Consider the following 26,468-nt stretch of genomic DNA (forward strand, 5'->3'; position numbering starts at 1 on the left):
TATATGTGATCCTTTTTAAATTAAATGGATATGCCCCAATCTATTCATTCACCTCTTGATGGACATTTGGGTCATCTCCAGCATTGACCATTGTAAATTGAGTTGTAGGTGCATTTGTGTATAAATCTTTAGATAAACATATGCCTTCATTTTCTCCTGGAGTGAATACCTAGAAGTGGAGTGGCTAGATGATATAGTAGTATGTTTAACTTTTTAAGAAACTACCAACTTGTTTTCTAAATTATTTGTGCCACTTTAAATTCCTACCAGTAGTGTATGAGAATTATGTTTGCCTACATCCTTGCTAGTACTTGATGTAGTCGGTCTTTTTAAATTTAGACATGCTAATAGGTGTGTGTATCATTTTGGTTTTAATTTGCATTTTCCTTGTGACAAATAATCTTGAGCACCTTTTCATATGCTTATTTTCCATCTGTTTAAATCTTTTGCCCAATTTTTTATTGGGTTGTTTTTTGTTACTGAATTTTGAAAGATATTTGTGCATAATTTGGATACAAATCCTTTATCAGAGAAGTAATTTGCAAATATATTCCCCTAGTTTGTAGCTTATCTTAATAAATGGTTAGATTTGATCTGTAATGACTTTGTCAAGAATTTTCACATCTATGTTTATGAGGGATGTTGATTTAAAATTTTCTTTCATAATGTCTTTGGTTTGTATTAGAATGATACTGGCCTCATAGAATGGGGTGGGACATATTTTCTTCTCTTCAATTCTCTGAAGAATTTATTACTTCTTCCTTTAATGTTTCATGGAATTCACCAGTGAAATCATTTGGGGGCTGAATTTGTGTGGGGTGTGTGTGTGTATATGTGTGTGTGTGTGTGTACAAAGGTTTTTAAGTACAAATTCAATTCTTTAATGGACATTCAAGTTAGTTATTTGTGAGTTTGGGTAGTTGGTAATTTTCAAAGAATCTGTCCATTTCATTCAAATTGTTGAATTTCTGGGATAAGGTCATTAATAATTTTCTTTTTTTAAATCCTTTATTGTCTGCAGAAGTTGTACTGATTTTACCTCTTTTATTCCTGATATTGAATATTGGATATTGATTTTTTTCTGATTAGTCTGATTATCAACTTATTGATCTTTCATTGGACATTGGCATCTTTATCCAACAACATGACTGAGCCCTAACTGAAGTCCATCTGCTGATAGACTTCCCTGCTGCTAATTTCCTATCTTCTTGCATTTATGAATGTCACCTCTCTTTTGCTCCCAAGCATCTTGTCTTTCCTGCTTTTCAGGAAGCTGATGATTTATTCCTGGATTTTTAGTCAACCATTCCTTGCTCAGGTAAGGGAAGGAAAGGCAAGGATGCAGGAATTTTTTTTTTTAAAGATTTATTTATTATTTATTTGAGAGACAGAGCGAGAGAGCACGAGTGGGGGGAGGGGCAAAGAGAGAGGGAGAGAATCCTCAAGCAGACTCCCCGCCGAGTGTGGAGCCTGACGTTGGACTCAATCCCAGGACCCTGAGATCATGACCCGAGCTGAAATCAAGAGTTGGATGCTCAACTGACTGAGCCACACAGGTGCCCTAAGGAGGCAGGAAATTTTGATGTGCGGAGAACAGAACAAGTATTTCAGTTGCAAAGGACTGTAGAGTTTATGAAGGGCAGTATGAAGAACTAAGGCTGTTAGGTAGGTTAGAGTCAATTTCTGGAAAGCTTGAATGTCAGGCTAAAAACACTGGGCAATAAGCAACATGGAGCCATTGAAAGCTTCTGAGTAAGAGTGTATGGTCAGAGTTTTAGTCCAGGAAGATGAACTGGGCAGATGTGTGGCAGAAAAAGGAGACACCAATCGGCTATTATCATAGTATAGCCTAGAGAAAAAAGAGTTGTAACCTCAGGCAAGGGCAGTGGAAATGAGAGGTTTGTGTTCAAGGGATGTAGAGGGATAGACAGGTTTTCAATGTTTCAAGAAGCACTCCAAAATACTAACGTAAAGGGCTGATGACATACATCTGTCAGTCGTAAACAGTATATCCACAACCCAGGTTTAAAAGACCAGCCTTTCATATGATAACAGAATGAAAACTACTAACATGTTAGGGATGAACGGAACTGTTGCAACTCATTGGAATTTGGAGAGTTCCTTTTCCAACATGCTTAGTAAGTCACCGAAGCACATCAACAATACCAGGACAGGTGATGAAGCAGCATTTTCCAAGCTAATTATACTTCATACATATTTATAAGCATTGCATCTGAGTTTCTGAGCTGTGTCTATGGCATATGGGAAATATAAATGAGGTTCTTAGAGTTGCAAGATATGTTGTTTCTTGCTTTTTAGAGATTGTATTTTTATAAATAATAAGTTCTTTTGTGTGTATATGTGTATATATAAATTATATAAAAATGTTTATGAAAATATATCATACACATTATATGTAGGCTGCTGTATGTTTTTATTAATGATTATTTATGAAAAATATGAGATAATCTAAGACATTTTTAGAGAAGGAAAGATACAGAAAAAATTGAAATGATAAAGTCTACAAAGATTTTATAGAGGGCAGGGCGCCTGGGTGGCTCAGATGGTTAAGCGTCTGCCTTCGGCTCAGGTCATGATCCCAGGGTCCTGGGATCGAGTCCCGCATCGGGCTCCCTGCTCCTTGGGAGCCTGCTTCTCCCTCTGCTTCTCTCTCTCTCTCTCTGTCTCTCATGAATAAATAAATAAAATCTTAAAAAAAAAAAAAAGATTTTATAGAGGGCTTGGCATTTAATTGGCTTTTAATACATGTTAGTATTCTCCTTCTTACTATTTGTTAAATATTCATAGTAACTCTTGTTAAAGTACCATGTCATTGATGAAGGAATTGACTGATTTACCCAAAAAAAGTTTTTAGCTGTCTCAAGCACCAAAGTAAGTTCTGATTATCCAAAGATGGAGACAGTCTGCCTTCCCCACTGGAACTGTAGTAGAGAACAAAAAAACAATCCCTTATGAAGAAAATGTTTACTACCGTAATGGAGCATGGAAACCTGGCAGTGTTTTGTTGTCAGAGGAAGCTCTATTAGGAGAAGAAGATGTGAATATGAGACCTGAAGTTAAGCTTATCAGGGTGGTATACCTCTTTCCCAGTGATTTATTATTTAAGAAACAAATTTAAAAGCTATTTTTTAGAGGTGCCTGGGTGGCTCAGTTGGTTAAGCGTCTGCCTTCGGCTCAGGTCACGATCTCAGAGTCCTGGGTGATATCAAGCCTCGCACTGGGATCCCTGCTCAGCAGGGAACCTGCTTCTCCCTCTCCCTCTGTCTGTTGCTCTCCCCGCTTGTGCTCGCTCTCTCTGTCAAATAAGTAAATAAAATCTTAAAAAAAAGAATTTTAAAAGCTATTGTTTATATTACCTTCTATGTTATACTTTTATTACTTTTCTAAATGGTCCTCAATAATTTCTTTATTAGAGACAGAATTTCTGAATTCATTCAAAGAGTTGTCTCTAAGGACAGATGTAGAATATTTCTTTTTGCTTTTGTTTTTATTTGTTAGAGAAGTAATTGAAGATTCATCAGCATCGTTTATGACTTATTCCATTGCTCCCTCTTTATGAAATAATTTATTTTAGAAGATAAGTCTTGCGTATCTCTAAAGGAGATACTCTGCAAAGATATTACATAACTTAAATGATTTTAAGTTTAAAAATTTTTTTAATAAAGAAAATGGTTCCAATAATATGCAGGGATACATGTAAGGGCTGGTGATTCGCTGTAATGTGTTTGTATGAGGTGTTTATCAGAAGAAATTTATATTCAGGTATGTTAGAGTGCTGTTAAAAATCAGGGAGAAATTTCTTACTCTAGTAAAATAAATTCTCAGAAGAAATGGTGGAATCCAATCCTATGTACATTGTAAAAGATATAATTTTTGAGAATACTGAAAAAAAAAGTGCATCTGATGTTAATTAGATACATTTATGTATTAAGCTACAAAACAGTTCTGTATTTGCAAAAAAGTTGTTTGCACAGGAAAAGGTATGTGCAGATAAACAACATTATAAAAGTGATCATTTGTGTTTGGTGGGCTTATGCACATTGCATATTTTCTCCTTTTGCTTGTATTTTCCACTTTTCTATAACAGGTAAGAACTGATTTTGTAACAATTAAAAGAGATCATAATTTTAAAATAAGGAAATCACTATTCATTGATTTTAAAGGTGTTTTAATATGACCTATATTTTAAAAATACTACAGGATATTAAAATGAAATAATAAATAAAGAGTGAGGAACAAACAACCCAGGGAGATGGCTGTGGTCAGAAATTTGTTGAAAGGCTGTAGGTCCTGGCCTCGCACATTATGCCCTAAGATGGGAGAGAGATTAGATGAATCTCTGCAGAAGACTGAAAGCCAGTGAGCATACAGAGGAGACTTGCATGAAATAGGAATCCTCAAAACTGCAAGTTTAGAATTTGTGACTGGGCACTTTCAGCTTGATGAGAACACCGAGAAGGACAATCAAGAGAGGATTTAAAAATATATGACTAAGTGAGAACAGATTTTCACCAACTACAGCCTGACAGCCACTGCCCCAGCACCTATGGGTGCCACTAGTTTCCTGCAATGAGGCACGAACTGAACAAGTTGATGGGGGCAGAATGAGCAGATACTGTAAGAAATCTGGATTTGGAGTCAAGGCAATAGAGAAGCATCTATGGAGTTGGAGAACATTCTCAGAGGACCTAATATTTTTTTTTCCAGTTGATGTTCAAAGTCCAATCCAGCATGGCCATTTCACCTCTTGATTATTGCACGTATAGGTGGAAATCCTAAATAACCAAGTCTGAGAGCACAACTACCTTGAACGAAATTAGTTCTCACTTATGTTGCATTATAGCATCACCCCAAAGAGTTGCCATGTTTCGGACTGATGATACAAACAATCCCTTTGGTTTTTAACATTTTATGCCCTGAATTTTTAAATATGTCTAATGCTGGGTCATAAAACAGAAGTTCGCTTTTTTGTTTCCAATCTAGTTTTTAAAATTATTGACTCCAATGAGCATATCATATACAGGGAAAATCACTAAAATCAGAGTGGCTTAATGAATACTACTTTTACATAGAGATTCAATATTTTTCTAGGTGACTTCGATTCTCACTGACTTTTTCCATATTTGCTATTGTGTGAATCACTCAGTTGTTAGACAAGTTGCTGAGCTGCTGATGGAGAAAAAATGCTCACCAATCTTATCAGCAGATTCAATTGTCATATCAATTACAGGTTATGCCATTTTCCCATTAATACTGCATGGGTACAAAATTTAAATTCCAATGATTGTAGGTATATTTTTTAAAAGATTTTACTTATTTATTTGACAGAGAGATAGAGCCAGAGAGCACAAGCAGGGGGAATGGCAGAGGGAGAGGGAGAAGCAGGCCCCCCGCTGAGCAGGGAGCCCAACGTGGGGCTTGATCCCAGAACCCCGGGATCATGACCTGAGCTCCCAGAACCCCGGGATCATGATCTGAGCCAAAGGCAGACGCTTAACCTACTGAGCCACCCAGGAGCCCCCAATGATTGCAGGTATTAATAAGAAGTCAAAATGACTGTGTGAATGACTTCTAAGCAGTGGTTGACAGAATAAAATACAAGGTATATGTGATTTAAAGGGTACAACTTGACTAACACCGTATTTTATTGAGCCTTTTGAATGCAGTATGTACTCTGCTAATATTTGCACAGTCCTTTATGTAGGAAATAAAAACTCAAAAATGACCTTGCAAGTATTCTTTATGTATTTTGGTTCATCCAATTACACAAAGCAAATACTAAATAAGACAGACTGAAGAGAAGATATGACCATATTTCTAAACAAACACTCATTAGAAATGCCTTAATGTTTAATCATACTATTGCAAGATTCACAGTGTTTACCCTTATGATTTATACACCAATAGCCATGATGTCAAAGAATCTTGCTACTATAAGGACTCAAAAACTAATAAATAAGAAGAAATTATTAGGAATAATATTAATAATATTAAAGGACAGAATAATAGGAAAGAAAGGAAAACGTATAACAAAGAATAAATTAGGTAAAAGTTGAAATGTATTATTTTTATTAGCATGACAAATGAAAACATCTATGATCATTGCTGGTTTGAGGACAGGTTAGAATTCTAATTATCTCTGATTACCCTGTATGTTGTATCTTGTAATGCTATTTACAAATTAAGTACATTAAGTATATGATCACAATTTTTAAAATCTTAAAGAGAAAATTTAAAATGTGGACATGTGTAATACCTCGTACTTGTCAATAAATAGTTCATGAGCACCTCTTATAAGTACCATAACTAGGCCAATGAAGAGTAAGAAATGATCTTAAGAGTGTTGGAGATTGAATATTAAATCAGATAAAAGGATCTGGACTTTAAAAGGACCATATTTACCATAAGAATCAAGTCAAGGGAGGGATCAGAATAGATCGTACAATGCTCTCAATTTGAAGGCAGATCTTCTAATTCTCAAATTCTATCCTGCTATTTTCTTTCCCCAACTTGATTTAGAAATTCTAGCACACCACTAGAACCTAATTCCCATCCATCAAAAAAAATCCCACATGACATCTACATTCAAACAGATATTCAGACATTACCTCAAACTAAATAGGGAAAGAAAGTAATTTTATTTTTCCTTTGAAATCGTCTTCTCTCTTCAACTTTCGTATATCTCGTGACAATACAAATATCTTGTCAATTCTGAAAATCTGACGCATCCTGGCCATGCTAGATTTCTGACATTAGTGTTTGGAGATGGGAGGTGGCCATCTACATTTGTGATTGGCTACTGTGTATCAAGTGTTACCTATATGAAAATCATGGCATCCTGGGTGAGAAATAGTTAAAGAGCAAAATACTCAAAATCCACGTTTCTGTCCACTAAAGGGTCTATTATCAGCCTACATTTTAATTCTGAGAACATTGTTTTCTGGAAAAAAGCAAGTAGGAAGGAAACAAAACATCACAGTCACCAAGCAGTGAAAGAGCATGGGAGCTCACTGTGCACAGCAGAGGGCAAGCAGAGAAACTCAGCAGCTTCCAAAGCCCAGGGATCTTGGGACTGTGCCCAAAGGTTTACACAGGGGCACTGGACTGGCCAGCTTACTGCTCACCACACTGTGGCCTGGTGTATCTCACCCAGTGGGGATGCCTTTTTCTGACTCCTCCAACCACTGCATGGGTTAGTGGAGACCCTCAAACATACCCTCTCCACGAGGAAATAAAATATAGGAAGAGAGCAAAAGACTCCTCAGAAATATGGATTACTTAATTTAAAATCTGAGTTTCTGGGGCACATGGATGGCTCAGTTGGTTAAGTGACTGCCTTCGGCTCAGGTCACGATCCCAGGACCCTGAGATGGAGTCCCACATCAGGTTCCTTGCTCGGCAGGGAGTCTGCTTCTTCCTCTGCCCCTTCCTCCTGCTCGTGTTCTTTCTCTCTCTCTCTCAAATAAATAAATAAAATCTTAAAAAATCAAATCAAATCAAACCTGAATTTTCACTCAATTCTACCTCTGAAACTAAAACTACACTATAGGTGAACTAACTTGAATTTAAATAAAATTCTGAAAAAGAAAAAACATTTTTTTAAAAATCTGAATTTTGAGCAAAAGACACTGTTTTCACAAAACAGTACCAAGAGACTAAATAAAATGGAGTAAGTGTGCAGGGGAGATGGTGGGAATTAAAAGTATGGGGGTGTAAAGAAAAGGAGGTAAGAGAAAGTGTATGACTTCAGCAGAGGAATCTTCACTTTAGAAGGATAGACACGTCTCCCTCACCACATCAACACAGGTCCTTAGATACTTACTCCCCCCCTCAGTCCTCTGCAGTCACTGGACCCTCACCTTGCTCAGGAGGGGGTAAGCCAGGAAGGAGGCTCACAGACTTTGAAGGTGGCCAGGCTCAGAAACAACGGGTGAGGTAGAGGATGAGAGTCAGTCATGAGGATAAAAACGGATAATGCCCTGCAAATCCTTTTATGGAACAGAGTGCCCTTTACCCCTTCACTGGGGGCACAGGGCAATGCAGCCAGACACCAAGTGCCCCCCAGGCTTCCCGCACTGAAAAAAATCAGAGGCGGTCTTTTAAGGAAGTGCTTCCAATTAAGATTCTGGTTATAGACAAAAATTTAAATTCTATTGATATGACAATATGGAAGTTAGAAGGGTAGAAGTTGGGGGGCGCCTGGGTGGCTCAGTCGTTAAGCGTCTGCCTTCGGCTCAGGTCATGATCCCAGAGTCCTGGGATCGAGCCCCACATCGACTCCCTGCTCGGCGGGGAGTCTGCTTCTCCCTCTCCCACTCCCCCTGCTTGTGTTCCCTCTCTCGCTGTGTCTCTCTCTGTCAAATAAATAAATAAAATCTTTTAAAAAAAAGGGGGGGGTAGAAGTTGGGAGGAGAAAGGGAACTAAAGGCAGGATGAAGGCACAAAGGTCTGCATTTACAGAGTGGGGAGTCCATCATTGACAGGAACAGGAAATAAAGCTCTGAGCCCCTCCACTTAGGTTTAAAAAGAAAACAGTATAGGATCTAAACACCATAACGTACCTACACTGGGAAATGGGTGAGAGGGAGATGTGATGTGATAGGATCTATGTGAACTTCATGTCACCTATCACCGCAGTAATTAAATAGATAATTCCCTAAAGTAACGAATCGCATGATAGCATGATAATGATATTATCAAGAGAGACCAAAGGAGAAGAAATAGTTGGAAGACTTAGCAATGATTATCCCTGGGGGTGTGAGTTTAGAGGTGAGAAAAGTTAGGTCAGGGGATTGTTGCTTGAAATTTCCTGCTTCTCCTTTCAATTTAAAAGGAAATAAAATATGCATGCATCATGAATTTTAAAAGAAAGAAAGAAATGTAGGGTCTCTTGTTGGTGTGAAGGATGAGGGTTGCTCTTTCATTTCCAGGAGCCTTTAAAAACCACTTTCTTCGTATTTTTCAGGGCAGATCTTCCTGGAGAACTGATTTTCAATTTCCTCTTACTTTCATTTTAGTTAAAACACTTAAATAGGAAATAATTTAAGTATACTGATAAGAACAGAAATTAATATAGATACCTGTATCCCCATCATCCATATTTGACTAATATTAACTTTTTACTGTATTTGTCTACATCTTTAAAAATATAGATTTGGATTTGGTTTGATAATATTTTATTTAAAGTTTTACATCTCTATTTATGATTGACCCATAGTTTTTCTTTTTGATCCTGTCTTGTTCGTACAGCGTTCTGCCATCAAGATTATATCAGACTCATAAAATAAGCCAGGGAATATTTGTTTTTCTATTCTTTGAAATGTTTTGGATATTGAGTCCTTGAAATTTTGGTAGACATTATTATTCTGTTATGGGTAGATCATTAACAACTGACTCAACTCATTTAATGATGAGACTTCTACTCAGGTTTACTCTTTCTTTTTGAGTACATTTAGATTTATCGTCCCCTTCATCAAGCACTCAAATCTCTTTGAAAAAAGTTGCTCATGTACTTGAGTATATCCATATTTATTAAATCTATATTATCTCTATCGTTATGTCCCCCTCTCCATTCCTAATCCCGTCCATATGTGTCAGCTCTAGTTACTTAGTCTTGTTTTGCCTGTTTATTGTAAGAATCAGCTTCCTAATATTTCCCTAGGTCGTTAATTTCTGCTTTTATTTTTATTCCTTTCTTTATATATTATTTTGAACTTCTTGATCAGAAGCTTTAGATAATTGGGTTCAGTTCTCACCTTTTCCTAATAACTGCATTTTAAACTTCACTTGCCTTTTTAGTGCCACTGGATGTGATGTGTAGTTTTATTTCCATTTTGTTATGAAATACTTTGTACTCGTAACTTCAAACTATATTTTACTTTGACCCATGAATTACTTTGAAATGTGATTTTTATTTAAAACATTTCTGGGGAACAATATTGATGAGTAATTTTTTAATTTTATTGCACTGCGCTCAGAGAATACAACTGAGGTGCTATTGGAGTGTTGGGATTTACTTATACTTGCTTTGTGATCTAGTTCATGGCTCTCTCTTTTTTTAAGTTTCGTGAGTGCTTTATCTAATGGGACATACAGAATTATCTAATTAACATAGAGTTCTATAAGACCATTAAATCAAGCTCATTTATTATACTTTTCAAATCTGTATCCTTACATCTCTTTGCTTGACCTATCAATTTTTAAGAGAGAAATGACAAAATCTCCCTTTATTATTATAGTTATGTTGATTTCCTCATTCTCACATTTGCCTTTATTCATTCTTAGGCTTTGCAGTTATGACTTTGTGGATTCAAAATTTTTTAATCTTCCTGCTAACTTGATCCTTTTATTATATTGTGATATTTTCTTTATCTAACTCTTTTTTAAAAAATATAAAGTCTATTTTGATTATTAATATTAGTACACCAGCTTTCTTCTGGTTAGTGTTACCCTGGTGTATCTCTTTGCGCCTCTTCTTTTTCAGTCCTCTGTACCCTTACAGTTAGTGGTATTTTGTGTATACCATATATTGATGGCTGTATTTTTTCAACATTTTTAAACCAATATAAATACTATTGTCATCTAGTAATTTTAATCTGTTTGCATTTATTATGAAGACAACTTGATACTAGGACAGTTAATGTTCATCAAAAATTTGATGTGCTTATATTTCCCAGCCTCTTTTATAGTTAGATTGAAGTATGTGACCATTCCTGATCAACAGACCAGATATGGTCCAGGCCAAGGCAGGGAAGAGCATGCATATCTCTTTTGTCTTTCTCTTTCCCTGCCAGGACAACCTCAGAGGCTCCATGGTATGGTGTAGCTACGAGATGGAGTAGGGTTGCTTGACACACATTGGGTACGATATGAGACAAAAATTTGGATTGTGGTAAGCAACTGATTTTTCAGGGCTTATTTCTTGAGGCAGCTAATCATAATTACTCTGACTGCTGTATTTTGATTTAATTCTATCGTATTTCGTGTTTTATATTTACCATTTTTTTTGCTTCTGTTTTTCTATTTTTGGCCTTTTATGGAATTGATTGAAAATTCCACTGTCCACATTTTTTTCTCTTCGCTTATTGGGAAAGTATAACTGTTTGTTATGGTTAAATTTATGTGTCAGTTTGGTTAGGCTATGTCTCCAGGTTTTGGTCAAGCAAGTCTATACCTTGCTCTGAAAGTATCTCAGATGTAATTACCATTTAAATCAGTAGAGTTCAAGTAAGGCAGACTACTCTCCATAATGTAGGTGAACCTCATCTAATCAGTTGATGGTCTTAGAAGAAAAGACTGAAATCCTCCCAAAAAGAAAGAATTCTGCCTCCAGACTGTCTCTGAACTTGATACATCAACTCTTCCCTGGTTCTCCATCCTGCTGGCTTGTCCTACAGAACTCAGGCTTGACAGCCCCCACAGTGGTGTGAGTCAATTCCTTAAAACAAATTTCAAAAAAATCTCTGCATTCATCCATCCATCCATCCATCCATCCTGTTGGTTGCTTCTCTAGAGAACTCTGATTAATATCCCTATTTTTATTCTTCGATAATTATCCTCAATGTTTAAAACATATATTTAACAAAGTTTAAATCTAATCAGTCTTTTTTCACTCTCCTCCCAAAATTTTAAGGACTTTACAAACTTCTAACTCTGACCATCTGTCCATTTTCATGCTGTTGTTCTCTTGTTCTTTTGGCTCAACTTTTTAAAGCAATTACATACATTTAGTAATTATCTTCATTATTATTTTCACTATGCTTACTTAAATTGTATACATTTACTATTTTTCTGTTCACTTTGTCTCTTTAATCCCCAATTTCCTTGATTTTGTTGACTTTCCTTTTGAATTGTATTTTATAGTAGCTCAGTGAGAGTCTGTAATCGGTAAACTCTCAGTTTTTCTCTGAAGATGGCATTATTTTGTCCTCCCCTCTGAATGAGGTATAACAGGATATAGAATTCTGAGTTGAGCGGCATATTGTATCATATAATTATATAACATACCATGAGGATATTAGTGCATTGTCTGACTTCTATTGTGACTTCAATGGGAAGTATGCTAACCAGCAAATCTTATTCCTTTGTAGATAGTCTGCATTTTCTCTCTAGATTATTTTAAGATTTTGTTTTCTTTTTCTTTTTGGTTTCTGTAAGTTTAACAGTGATCTTTCCAGGTGTGGACTTATTTTTATTTATCGTGATGGTTTTCCTTAATTTGGGGAATCATATTTTTCACCAATATTTGAAAATTTTCAGTATCTCTTTGACCATTACTGTTCCCCATTTTCACTCTTTTGACTTTGGAACTCCTCATAGACTTATATTTTTACAATCTGCATTCCTTGTCTCCTAAACTCCTTTTATGTTTTACCGTATTTGTTGCATTCTGCACAATGTTTTCAACTCTTTCTTTCTAACTCATTCTCTTTTCATCTGTTACTAATATGCTGTTTGGCCCTCCCATTCAATTTTTAATTTTAATTACTATATTTTTCATTTTTAGAAATTTTATTTGGTCCTTTTACAAATTTCCATAGTAAATGGAAATTTAGTCTTCCATCACTCTTTTCTATTCATTCTTTTAACATTTTAATAATTTAAACAATTTTATATTCTCTTTCAGATTTTTCAGTAATCTCAGGATCATGTTAAGTACTTTGCCTGCCTATCCTCACTCCTACTTGATTATTTATAGTGTATCTAAACAGAGTAGTTTTCTGTATCTTCCTAGATGCTCTAGAGGTTTCAGTAGCCAAGACTAGTACCTCTGCCGTTAATTTCACAGCTTGAAAAGTCTTGTACCATATGAATGGTATAAATTTGGACTTCAATCCATAGGCTTGTGATTTTAGCATCTTATGAGACACATTTTTCACAACTGGGGGCATGAAAAGAAACAAGACTTCCGGGAATGTTCCAGGGCTGGAAGGCATGAGTGCTCATTAATGAAGACAACTGTTCCAGAGTCTCATGTTTTTGCATACCTTCAACTAGAGACTTCTGTTATAGGTCTAAGGTGATATCTGTGATGTCTCCTCTCCCTGCCTGGTCTTTAAAATCCCAGCCCCTAGATATTATGATGCATATTTAGGTTCCAAATTCATTGAGCCACGAAGGTGCCAGCTTTAGAGTGTGCCTTTCTGTTTTAACCTCCCTCTGTACTTTTAGATTTCCTTTTGTTTCTTCTTTCTAAAATGAAGTATGCATTAAATTTGGGGAGTTATGATTTATTTAGCATGTCTATGAATTTCTAACATCAGGATGGATCTGAATTAACTCAGGCTGCGTGTTGTCAGAAATCTCTGGCTTTCCTTTCTAGCGTCCTTGCTTCCTATCAGGGTTTTTTTCCCCACTGATCTGCCACGTAAGAGTAAATTTACAAAAATCCAGTTTATTCCTTAGACTCTTGACTCTAAAGCAAGAGAAAACTCCTTTTGAGGTTTCTATGGATTCCCACTCTCCTCATGTTAAAGGAATAAACACTAGAAAATCACTTACAACAGCAGTTCATGTATTTATTAGAATCAAGGCTTTAAACTTACTTAATTTTTAGGTATATTTCCTCCTATAAAAAATATATTTTTTAGACTACCCCCTCATCTCTGTAGTTTATCTAAAGCCTACACCTTGCTGATACAGCCCTGTTCTTTACTACCTCACTCTTCTTGTTTCTATGGAAAAAAAAAAAAAAAGATGTCACAAATTGCTTTCATTTTATTCTGTATTTTATATTTTTTTCTAGAAATATCTGGAAAAGACCATGTTTTAGACCATAATTTTTAGAATTATGGCTCCCTCAAATGATGGGTAATTGTAGTAAGTAACAGAACTTGAATTTGGAGACTAAAGAGAAAGAACACAATGTACTGGAGTTGAAGCCTAGTATAAATTCTTCTATTTCTAATGCTCATTCTACTGAAGATCAGACTGAACACTGACTCTAATTGAGAAGGGGGAGCCTGGGCTAGAGGGTATTAATGAACATTGCTGGTGTGTGTGTGTGTGTGAGAGAGAGAGAGGGAGAGAGAGAGAAAGAGAGAGAGAAAGAGAGAGGGGAGAGGGGGTAGAGGGAGAGAGAGAAGAGGGGAAAGAGAAGGGGGGAGACAGGGAGAAGGAGAGGGGGAGAGAAAGAGAGTGAGTTTGAGACAATGACTCCAGGGTAAACAAGAGGGTACTGAAGAGAGGAAACCTCCCATTGCCAGGGGAATGAAAGAGTGATTCATTTTTTTTTTTTTTATAAATGCAAGATACCAAGGGAAGGTGATGACTGCCTAAATTTCCTACATGTTAGTATATAGGACATAGCACATTCCACTGACTTAGAGAAAGGGAGGGAGGAAGGAAAGGAAGGGAGATGACATTGCAGAATGGGTGAGACTGTGTGATTATTACTATGTGATGATTCTTTATGATCTTAGTGATCCAGAACTATGGAATTCACTCTACATAACCCTTCTTTTCATTGTTGTTGCTGTTTGTTATTGGAAGGCACCAGATTCAAGTGCACAGCATCTAAGACCATTCGAGTGGAAAGCTCAGAGGCCTCATATCCCAGGGCCACTGAAGTCTGTTGCCTCTGGTGGTGATTCCAAGCATCCAGCAGCATATGAAATCTATTTGTCCACCTACTTTTAAAACCTGATCTGGCTGATAACATAAGTTTTAACACCCCCAACTGAAAATTTTTTTTAAAGTTTTAATTTTCAGTTGTTTTAGCATCAGAGGACTTTTTATAGACCCAAAGCAATTAAGATTAGAACAAAATAACTGGATCTTCCTATTCTCTTTTCTAAAGTGACACATTTTCCCTCTCCTTTCCTTGCACCCACCAATGAGAGGTATGAATGAGATGTTATCTTGGAGATTGTGTGTTGGAAAACAAATGCTTTATAGTATTTATCCCACCTGACACTAACAGAAAAATAGTGTTTGTTTCTTCATAATATCTACACTTCCAAAATACTTTATTTCAATATTTAAATAAATGATGCATGCAAGACACGTAGCTGTTACTCTTTACATAGGAATGCTCCACTACAGTCTTTAATTGTACAAAACCTCCACCTGCTTATTATTTAGTTAAATGATCAACTTTCTCTCACTCATATTTTCTTTTCAATGACCTTCTTGATTATGTGTGTGTTTATAAATAGGTAGACTTAAGCAGATTTTTTTAAAAGTGAAGTTGCTTTAAAAATGCTGTCAATTATGCTTTGAGGTTATTTCTACTATTCATTTGTTTCTGTCCGTATGTTATTTTCAATGCTTTGTTTTTTTCTTCTCACATTAATTCACATCCATTTTCTTCACAGTAGTAATTGGTTGTTTTATTGCTTGTCTAACAGGTCTTTTCTCTCCTCATGCAAATTCCTGTTTTGTTTCTTTGTGCTTTCTGATTCACTGAAAACATTTTTCCTTCTTTTTAGGGAGAAACTCAAATGAGTAAAGGATTCTTCCGTATTTTTATCCTTGAATTCTTTCATACATAAATAATAAACTTAGTCTCACTCTTTTGTGTTTATCCAGCAATAATACCAGATCTTACATATACAGAATGCTAGCCCTGGCTATGTAATTGCTCAACCTAATGACTGGCGAATATATTCATTTTCTAGCAAAACAGAACTATATTATCATGACATTAAAATTAAAAATTTATTTCTTTTGTTCAAGAAACAAACTTTCTGTTCAGTCCAATAAGTTTTCTGGGACAAATCAGTCTTCTGTGAGTTTGCGGATAGCCATTTAATCAATAAGGGATTTCTTTAGCATTTATTTTGTACTTTTTCAGACATTTAATTATTTTTTTTATGTGGGATATGGAAAAAGAGAAGGAATGATGATAACAAGAGGACATGTTGCAATGCATTATAGTTCATCTCAGCTCTATGTTTGAGGCTGGCTAGATTGTCATGTAAAAGCATCAGTGTTAAGGAAAGAGAACATTTTGTGCCCGCATAAAAATTACAGTCTTCTACATATAAAGTGATAGTATTAAATTTGGGTGAAATTAAACAGCTCTTTAATATAAAAATGTTAGAAGTTTATGAAGATGAAGCAAGGGCAATAGTGAGATTTTGACTGGTACAAATGATTATAGATAGACTTGAAAGATATTAGTTAGAATGACATTCATTCATTCATTCCTTCATGAGTGCCTACTATTTGCCAGGCACAGTGCTAGACGCTAAAATGGTCCTACAATAAAGCACAGGTCAGATGAAAATGGTGAACTTGGAAATTTGGGTCTTTAAAATAGATTATGAGAAGATAGATAGTTTAGATTTGAAAAATAAGTTCCTTTTGAAAAGATAACTGGGCATAGGGAAGTTTCTGCAATGACTGTATCACAATTTTGAATAAGAAATAAAGAGAGCATATGGTAATAGAGGTTATTCCAGAGGAACCAAAACAGTAGTAACTGCTGATGGAATATGATGTTTTCATTACGACCGCGAGATAAGCCTTGTAAGAGTGTGGTAAATATCTTTATTATCCCTGAGGTCCAAAAAACCTTTTGTGTCCAATACCAAAGCAAAGCAAATATTGATCTGTTTCTTTAACACTAATTATTTATGTGTATCATTCACAATCAAAGGTCCAATCTAGTTTTTTTTCTGAAATTCTGATGCGAAGACCAAAGGAGTTCAGAACATTTAGTTCAGAACATTTTAACTCAGCATGTGCTTCCTATGAAATATTTTTTAGCTTAAAATAGTATTATGAAGGTGTATCACATGACTTATTTTCAAAATGTTGCTCTACATGTAAAGAATGAAGATTTGTCAGTACTGAAGATACTCAGATAATGTGCTATACTTGGAGACCCCAAATTCTGCAATATTTCCAAATGTATTTTGAACAATGACAACAGCCCAAGGTTCCTTTGTAGGTACAGGTTTCAATTGATAAAATTGATACAGGATTCAATAGTATAAATAGTTTAGAAGCATATGATCTCATGTGTTTTGTAAAATGTATACTTTCTAGTCAAGCTTCACATATAACCAATTTGTGGGTGAGTATAAGCAGTGGTGTTAATTTTCAGGGCACTTTCTTATTGATGATATTTGGAGCAATAGCAATAAATTTCCCTGTCCAGAGTCTTATGTTTGACTGTCTTTCTTCTGTGAGTTGGTGGCAAAAAACTGCTTGGCATCTGCAATAATTTCAAGACCCTCATCAGTAGTGGGAAGTAGTGAGAGACTGAGAAAAGAGTTCTATTATTACAGCACACTGAAAGTTTATTTTGGATACAATTTAAAAGGAGCCTTTGAAAATAATTCAAAATAAATATTCTAGTTTACTGGGATTTTTCTGAGCTCATTTAAATTCGAGAAATTCCATTTAGGTACTTTTTCCAAAAGATTGACCTGCATTCTTAGTACATAACACTATTCAGTTCTTACCAGTTTTGTAGCTTCATGTGCAAGACCTTTAGCTTCTTGGGCAATTTTCTCAGCTTCATCAATAGAGTCCTTAATATGGCTGTAAGCATTGAAGGCTGCAGTGGCATTGAAGGAGATGTTTTTGGCCTCATCAAGGATTCTGTTGGGATTACCCCCAAAAAAGAACATCAGAGCAGTTGGTACTCAAATGAAGAACATTCTACTTATAACAAATATGGCTTCCAAATGATCACAGCCAAGATCATTATGATTCCAAGTCATAATGAGGTATCTACTTATTGTATTATAGCTTTCAATTTAAACTCCTATTCCTAAATAATTCAGCTGTGAAATACTACCAACACATTTTTAAACACCCGTAGTATCCTTCAAAAATTTCTGCAACCACATGCACCATGCAACTGTGAGCAGGGAGATGATCCTTTAGGGCATTTGTAAAGCTTGCTATATGTTTCAGAGCACTTGTACCATATTACTGGAATGAATTTCACAAAATCTCTTTAGGGGAGGTGTACTGCCCAGATGAGAACAAATGAATCTCAGAAGGTTAAATAGCTTGTCTCAGGTTACATGACCAACACATCCCTAATTAAGGACCTGGAGCCTGCATCTGTGGACTTCTAGCTTACCTGCTAAATGGGCAAAAGTTTACTATAAAATGAATTGTGCATGAATTGTGGCCAGGGTCTTCAAACATTAATAGTCTCCTTTGTATCAATGATATCAAGTCCTGGAATAGAACCTTACACATGTTATATATTAAATAACAGATTTGAGGCAATTGTTCTTGGGGCTTATAGGACCGATACTTATTATGACAATCCCAAAATTGTAGGGGAAGCATACCAGTTAGACCTAGAAGGCTATTTATAGGTCAAACACACTTTGCCACTTGACCTTGCTCCTCTGACCCATGTAAGAGTCCCAGCTATAGTAAACTGTTATTTCACAGGGGAATATGTAGGGTCTCCCTGGAGTTTGAAAGAGAAGAAACAGACTTAATGCCTATGTATTTGGCATTGTCAAAAGCCAATAAATAGTTTTGATTTCATTAAAAATATAAAACTAGAATTTGAAGCAGGATGTGTGTTTATCCATTATTATTTAAAATGCTAATAAAGCAACCGCTGTGCTCTCTAATAAAGAACAGAAAATATTTTTCTCAGTATAGCCTAGGGCTATGTTCACTCCCCACCAAGCCGTATTTGAATCCACTTTGAACTCAGACTTTTGATGCTGCTTCAGTGGAGCTTTGCCCAGACCCTCCTAATTAGGCTCTTCCACAGAAAGGCCATGTAGCTCGTATGTTCCTAATTAGAGAAATCAAGATTTGAAAGAGATTCTCTACCATTTCTGCTAGTCACAACTTTTGGACAAGTGTCAAGATACATGGACATTTCCAACAACAAATGACATACCCATCAAGGACAGCAGATGAGTCATTCAACTGAGATGCATGGCTCTCAGCCTGGGACACCTTCTCAGCAAGGTTCCTGTCCTTTATTTCCTGGGCAAGGTCATCGATTTTATCTTTAAGCTCTTCAGACATGGGTGGCAATTTAGTTTGAATGTCTTCAACATACTGATATATAAGAAGAGAGGGCATTTTAAGTAAGTGGATCCAAGCTTCCTCTCAGTTACTAATTTCTCTAGGAGATATAATTACACACTTTTTTTTAATGAAACTTCAATTTTACTAATATAGCAAAAAGAGAATACAGAATAAAAGCTGTTATTTAATGAGAGAGATTAGGAAATATATGGAGCCAATTCACACCAAGAAGAACCTAACTATCTTTTTCTAAGAAAATGCTTCTTCGTAGGTATAAATGCATAAATGATAGTCATTAGGATTTTTTAGAGCATATGTGTTTCTCTTGCCATATAGTACAGCATCTACTGCATTATGCACTACATTGAAAGTCTGCTTATAGGTTTACATTTCTCTTTTAACCAATTTTATATAAATATTGAAGCAGATTTTAAGAGCTATCCTGGGAACAAGAAATGCCCTTCATCACTGTGGAGAAAAATACAGGTTTATAGGAGTGTTGTGAGTATTCTCACACAGGCACTCGTGTCTGTTGGGAGAACAATGTGAAGTTTTAACTGTTGCCAAGAGCTAGGCACGGTCACAATGGAATCAAGCAGAAACGATCTGACACCCACAAGAAAAAAAAATTAGTATTTGCTTATGTTACTGAGATTTATCACTGCTTCCCACTTATGAAAACCTCTGCCATTGTTATTTTCTTTTAACTTTGGCTTTTACGAAATACTCACATCTATGACTGAGTTGATTTCACCTGCAAGACGGTTGGCTTCATCAAGTATGTCCTTGCCTTCTTTTAAAGTGTTCTCAGTTTGTTGTTTGTCACGTTCAATAGCCTCCTTTTTTTTCTGTAGTACAGTATGAACAGAACATCAAAACCCTATCCAACCCGATACTCCTTCCTGACTTCCTTCAGCTGACTGAACACAGGCTTTGCAAACAAGGCACATCGTGTTGACGATGAGGCTGGATGGGAATGACATCAACTACCTGGCCGCTCCTTCAAGAGTTATTTTATTTAAATGTCTATCTAGGTACTTTCCTCCTCCCAATGTGAGAAAGTCATCCAAGAGAAGAAAAGTTATGTGATGTTAGCTGAGGAATTAAGAACTATTTTTGAAGCAAGATGGACACCCATTTTAAACTCAAGTGTAAGTGCTGAATATATATTCCTGAGCATGTGGTAGCACCCTGAATTACATTGGAACTAGACATTACATTCCAGAATCGAAGTCCAAATGAGTATTTTGTGAGCATAAACATAAGCAGATTTAGTCTAGGGGAGTTCTGTAAAAATTGGAAGAAGTGAGATTTTTAAGGGAATTTAGGGGAAGTGCTTTTCAAAAAAAGAGAAACGAACACATGGAAGAATAAACTTAATGGATTGTTCCATAAAAAGAGAGCAAGCTCTAATTTTTCCTTGATGCTGAGAGTTTGTCTCAAAACTACATGCAACTCATTCCTAGCCTAGAAGAGTAAAATCGACGAGAGAGAAATATTGTTATTTTTCTATTCGGAGTGTACCTTTGCCTCTTTTTTTTTTTCTCCTTGATATAGCTCACTCATTCTCCCAATCACTTGTGGATTTAAAGGCATCCATCTTAAACCTCTGCCATTTATGTTTTTATATAGATAACAATGTTAGTTTTATATGCATTTATATCTCAAGATGTGTCAGGTAGCTTATGGGCTTTTCTCATTAAATTCCACACTAACTCGACAGGTCCTGTGTTTATCACCTTTTCAAAGAATAGGAAAATGAACAAATGATTTGCTCAAGGTCACACTAACTATGCAGTAGAGGTTTGGACCCTGGTCTACCTAATGATAAAACCTGGGTCTTGAGCAATGAAAGCACTGTCTCTCCTATTATGGAAATCACTTGCCTTATTTGTGCTGGAAGGCACTAATTTCATACCCTTCTTTCCCTGTCTCTTCACCAACCTCCTCAGTGGGCTAATATACATACAAAGTAATATGTTCAGTGATACTGCATGGTGTATTCGGTATGTTATGCTTCTTCAGTTATGTACGGTTCAACAGGCTGTGCATTTGTGTATGGTCCCTATACTCTACATGCATCTTACAATGAACTGGTGTCCCTGATTTTCATTAAACAGTGCTTTTAGCAACTGTCAGAAATGTAGATTCTGAGTTGGTAGATCTCACTACCTTTTCAACTCAGAATCTACATTTTAACAAGAACCCCAGGTGATATATGCAGTAAGATTGGAGAAGAACTGGCTTAGAACACTGCCTAGCACACAGTAAACACAATGTAATTGCTAACTATTATAATTATTTTATTCTTCATCTTGGCACTCATTTATCTGAATTCTATTCTATAGGGTGGCCACAAACTACAGAAACATAGGTAATGTTATTTTATATTTTCTATAGATTGAACTGTCTTGATTGCTTCTTCTGACAGTTGCTAAAAGCACTGTTACTTAATATCACTGAACATATCACTTAGTATGTATATTAGTCCATGCTCCAGACTTTATGTCCATATTATGTACTTACTTATTGGTCTAGTGACCATCTCCCTCACTTTAATATAAATGCCAGAAAGACAGTCTATATGTATCACTGTACCTTCAGGACCTAGAAAAGTTTCCTCCATAAACATTTTTGAATGAATAAATGAAATTAGAGTCCATTCCTGGGACTTGCACTGGTGACACTTGGATCATTCAGCTAGTCCCATCACTGGCTAATTCAGGGCAAGTTTTGTTATGTCAGTCTTATTCATGGACAACACAGGTAGGGGAGTCCTGGTGTTGTGATTACAAGTCACATCTTATCTTCCAAGGCTTTGACATTCTTTTCCATAATTACCAATTAGTCCCTAGCTTTTATGTGAACTGATTTAAAGTCATGCCATACTCAGACATTTGATAATCTTTTCAATTTGGCTTGTTTATATTCATGAATCAAGCTAATTTAAAATGCTGTACCAATCAGAGGGAGAGAATATTTCCACATGGATGTTAGATAAAGAGCTATATCCATTCTGATTTCAATTAAGTAGTGAATGAGAATCTTCCTAAAAGCTCTGACTCACTTTAGGGAACCAATTGTTATGCAAAGGTCAAAATGTGTTCTTTATCATACTAAAGCAGAAATGATAAGCCAGAATTTAGGGAGATTTTAGAGGTGGCTAATTTTCAAATTAGACACTAATGGAATCTAGCTTTGAGACAAGGAAAGATGACTATTTGGAGCTCCCAAATATTAATGAAAGTATTGATGTAACATTTATTTGTTTTTGCTTTATGGTACTTTATTCACTGGAAAAAAATTCGGTTCTATCTTTGCACCAGACACTGTTCTTGGCCCTGAGGATACAGTGGGCAGGAAAGACATGTGCCTTGTGGCCTGTCTGGAGGAGGGAGTAAATGAATGAATAAATTAATATGATAATATTTTTAAAGTAATTCTGAGTGCCACAAAAGTAAAGAGAAGATAGAGAATGATGTAGGATAAAAAATACCTAATGTAGGAAGCTTCAAGTGTTCAAGGAACAACAAGGGGGTCCATGGATAAAGGGAATTCTCCCAAAGTATGCCATAAGCATAACTATTAAGTGATTCCACTTGAAGACCAAAGTTGATTATATTTCTACTTTTAACTTCTAATCAGATCTTAATTCATTCCAGAGCTCTCTAAGTTTAAAACCTTTGTGGGTGGGGTGGAAGGATTAAGAACCCAAAGAAGCTTATTTTCCTGCCTGTCTAGCAACTAACTACTTTCTTTGAATCCTTCCTTTTGCATCCTTCTAATGGTCAATTTGGGGACTGACTCTTCAGTATATGTTTCCTCGCATAACTGAATGGCTCACATTCTTGGGGTCCACCAGGCACACAGTCCCCTCTGCCTTCTCTGCATTGCTGGAAGTGCACTCGAAGCCCATGCCCCTCCAGAAGGCTGCATTCAAAGGCTTCTATGATCTAGCTCCAAATGCTATTTCCAGAGCCATCTTCTGCTCCACACTTCCGGAGCTGGGCAATGAATTTTATGGCTCTCTTTGACATTTTGTAAGATCACCTTGCCCTTCTAGAACCCTGCGTTTGGGCTCATGTGACTCCATCATCTCTCTCAGTCTCTGCTATGATGCCATCATTTTTGTGACTCTTTTGTGGATGCTCCTAGCCCATATTAATCACAGTATTATGTACTGTGAAAGGTTAAACTGCCTGAATTGTAAGGTCTATGAGGCCAGGAATCATTCCTAGTCAATCTCAAACACCCTGGTTACCAACAGCCCCTTGCTGTGACTGGTATCTGACAGGCATTTAATATTACCACTGCCTATTTTCCTAACCTTATACCACACTATTTCCTAACACAAAACTAATTCTCCAGTTTATATAAACCACTCACAAATTTTCCAAAATGTAACTTTAATCCATGACTTCAATATTTCAATTGTTAATGATAGTTTCCAGGATAAGACCCAAATTCCTTCACTTGATCTCAGAATGCACTTGGTCTTTCATTACTCAAGTTCTGGAGCTTGTCTGTCTTCCTTGGCTCTCTATCTGCTATTCGTTCCCATGCAGTCTTCATTCCAGTCCTATCAAACCACCGAATTTTCCCCCAGATTTCTTATGTTTTCTTTTTTCCCCTCCATGTCTTTGCATATAGTTTTCCCTATTTCTGGGATATTCTTCCTTTTCTACTTTGACTAACTAGTGCCTTTTGTTCAAGACTCAGCACATTTATCATGTCCTCTGTGAAGCCCTCCTTAACCCATGGGTGATTTCGATGCCCTTCCTTTGCTTAGCTCCATGATAATTACTGCAGTGCATATAGAGTGACTTACTTATGTGCACCTCTCACTAAATACAAGTCACCTGAAGTCATCAGAGATGGTGTTTTATTCTTTATATCACTGGTTCTCGAACTTAAGGCTATATCCGAATCACTGGAGGGATTTTTAAAACACAAGTTGCTGGGCTCCACTCCCAGTTTCTGAGTTGATAGGTTTGGGATGGGGCTCAAGAATTTGCATTTTTAAGTTTCTAGTTGATATTCATGTTGCTGTTCTAAGGACCACACCATAAGGACCAGTCTTGGATATAATCAATTTTTGTGTTTGGCACATTTCTTGAACTTAGTAGGGGCTTAATAAGTGTTTTTAATAAAAAAAAAAAACAAAAAAACATGCTTATCTCCTTAAAATCAACAAATAACATTTGAGCTGGGTCTTAATTATAGCACCTTCTTTGTGAACACAGGCACAATGCAGTTATCTATTTAAAATACGCTGTATCCATTTGATTGAATAATCTGTATCAGTTATTCTCAAACCAGTATGCACATCGGATTAACCTAGGGAGAGTTTTAGAATATGAACCCTAGGCTACAGCCCAAACTAACCGACTGACACTCTGGGTAGGAGCTCAGGGAACCCGTCTTTGAACAAACTGTTCAGGTGATTCTCAGTTAGCTGGTCTAGCAGGAACCTTGGTAAGCAACCTAATCAGCCCTGGCAATCTTAAGTAAGCTGTGCCTTACTGGTGTTAATTTAGCCAGTTTATCTATTTACTCCAGTAAGTTTTTAACAAGTCTTTGGCTAAGCATGACACATAAAATGAAAATACAGAAAGGACCACTTAGAATCGCAATACTGACTTCGTAAGCTCTAGGCATCTCCAGGGGCGCCCAAGAATGATGGTTCCTGGTTTTAAATATCACTAAAAGAAAGGAGTAGCTGCAAGGACCATTTACTGCGCCACTATAACTCTTCTTGAAATACTTCCCAAATGCTTATTATGCTTTCCACACAGGTAATTTTAATTTCTTAAACTGTTGCCATAAAATGGAGAGGTGCGCATCTGGGTAAGTCACACCACTGGTGTGTCACCGAGCAGGATGAATCATGCTGGCACTGGGGAGAAGGTATCCCAGCAACCTGCCTCTCAAGATGGTAGTTTTCTTTAATATTTCCAGCATGTCAGTAGACTCCAAATTGGTTAAGATTAGATACTGCAGTTAAGAAAAAAAATGAACCTCCTCAATCTTCCTTCAGAATGACAAGGATAAATCCCAGGAGAGGGACTCGAAAAAAACACTTCAAAAATTAACTCATCGGGGCTCCTGGGTGGTTCAGTCGGTTGAGCATCTGCCTTCGGCTCAGGGTCCTGGGATGGAGCCCTACATCGGGCTCCTGGCTCAGCATCATATGTGCTGAATTTACTCTTGAGAAAAGTGCTCAATTTGCCATGTCAAGTATTAAGGAAAGAAAGGAAGGAAGGGAGGAAGGAAGGAAGAGAAAGGAAGGGATGGAGGGAGGAAGGAAGAGAAGGAAGAATCTATTTTAGTTCTAGCCTCATCAGCTGTCTAAAAAAGGCAGAAGCTGCCCATCATTTCTTGAGGAGAGAATTATCTCTTGTCTGTGAGGAAAAAATTACTCGGACGTGATCTGTTCATGTTAGTCCCTTTTAAAATTTCATTTGCATAGAACACATTGCAAAGAAAAAGAAAACCAAAATCTTCCCAAGCACTGGACTCTCAATGTGCCAGATTCCATTAGGAAATACTTGGTACTTTTGTGACCTATGGCAGCTAGATGTCTAAACAATGGTGTATGGGTTATGAAATCATATGATGTCAGTACTTAGAGATACCCTGGATGTGCTCTAGTGTAATGCACTCATTGTGTAGTTTGAAGACTGAGGCTTAGAGACTTGAGTTGCCTTGCCCAAGATGTATTTCTAGAAAGTGCCACAGTTGCCATTAAGATCAAGGTCCCATTTGTATCAACCATCCTCAGAATCTTCAATATTTTGTTACCTAAATTTTATTTGATTCTATAGCAATGGTCATTGGCTTTTTTTTTTTTTTTTTAAAGGGATCATTTCCTGTTCTGCTTTTTAGAAGTCTCCTTTCAGAGTTGTTCTTGATTTGGGTAAATGTGCAGCAACTTGACTTATCCAGCCATGTTCAACTCCCAACCCTCTACCCTATCCCTACAGATTCAGATGAGAATCCCTAAGACTCACCTCCAAAGCAGTCATGTTTTTCTGGTTTGCTGCAGATAAGCGATTAGCCTCTCTGATTTTCTCCATGGCTTCTCTCAACAGGTCCCAAGCATCATCAACTTTGTCTTTGTAGGCTGCCAATATTGCCTGGAGACCCTTCTCCATTTCCTCGTTTTTCCCTCGGGACTCTCCAAATAACTTCTTCACCTTCTTCAGAAGGCCTTCTGCAGCCCTGCAAGCACCCCAGCCCAATGACAGACAATAAGCCCTTGTCACTGTCTCACGGTTTATTGGTGTTAAACTGTGTTACAAAGAGATGCCAGCATTCAAAGAATGGAAAAATAAGACAGTATTTAAAGCAGATTGACTATGTACTAAATCAAGATGAAAACAGAAAAGTGGCAAGGCCATTTATAATTAATATATTAAAGTACAAAAAACCTCACACATTTAAAATGTATTAGTAATATAGCATCTTCAATTGGAAAGAGTCAT

The 26,468-nt window shown here is 36.6% G+C and overlaps 1 protein-coding gene across 2 annotated transcripts in view; it reads right to left on the reverse strand.

Annotated features, from left to right (window-relative positions):
- LAMA2 (laminin subunit alpha 2) overlaps positions 1-26,468 on the reverse strand; it is a 622,013-nt gene that overhangs the window by 102,086 nt on the left and 493,459 nt on the right. For both annotated transcript variants that reach the window (XM_078054754.1, XM_078054753.1), the window contains exons 37-40: positions 25,995-26,205; positions 19,716-19,832; positions 18,851-19,014; positions 17,433-17,571 (exon numbers count right to left, since the gene is read on the reverse strand). In XM_078054754.1, the coding sequence (XP_077910880.1) occupies positions 17,433-17,571; positions 18,851-19,014; positions 19,716-19,832; positions 25,995-26,205 (631 nt within the window). The remainder of the gene's footprint in view (positions 1-17,432; positions 17,572-18,850; positions 19,015-19,715; positions 19,833-25,994; positions 26,206-26,468) is intronic.

Source organism: Halichoerus grypus, chromosome 9 (genome assembly GCF_964656455.1).
Source record: "Halichoerus grypus chromosome 9, mHalGry1.hap1.1, whole genome shotgun sequence".
In the NCBI taxonomy this organism is placed as follows: Eukaryota; Metazoa; Chordata; class Mammalia; order Carnivora; family Phocidae; genus Halichoerus; species Halichoerus grypus.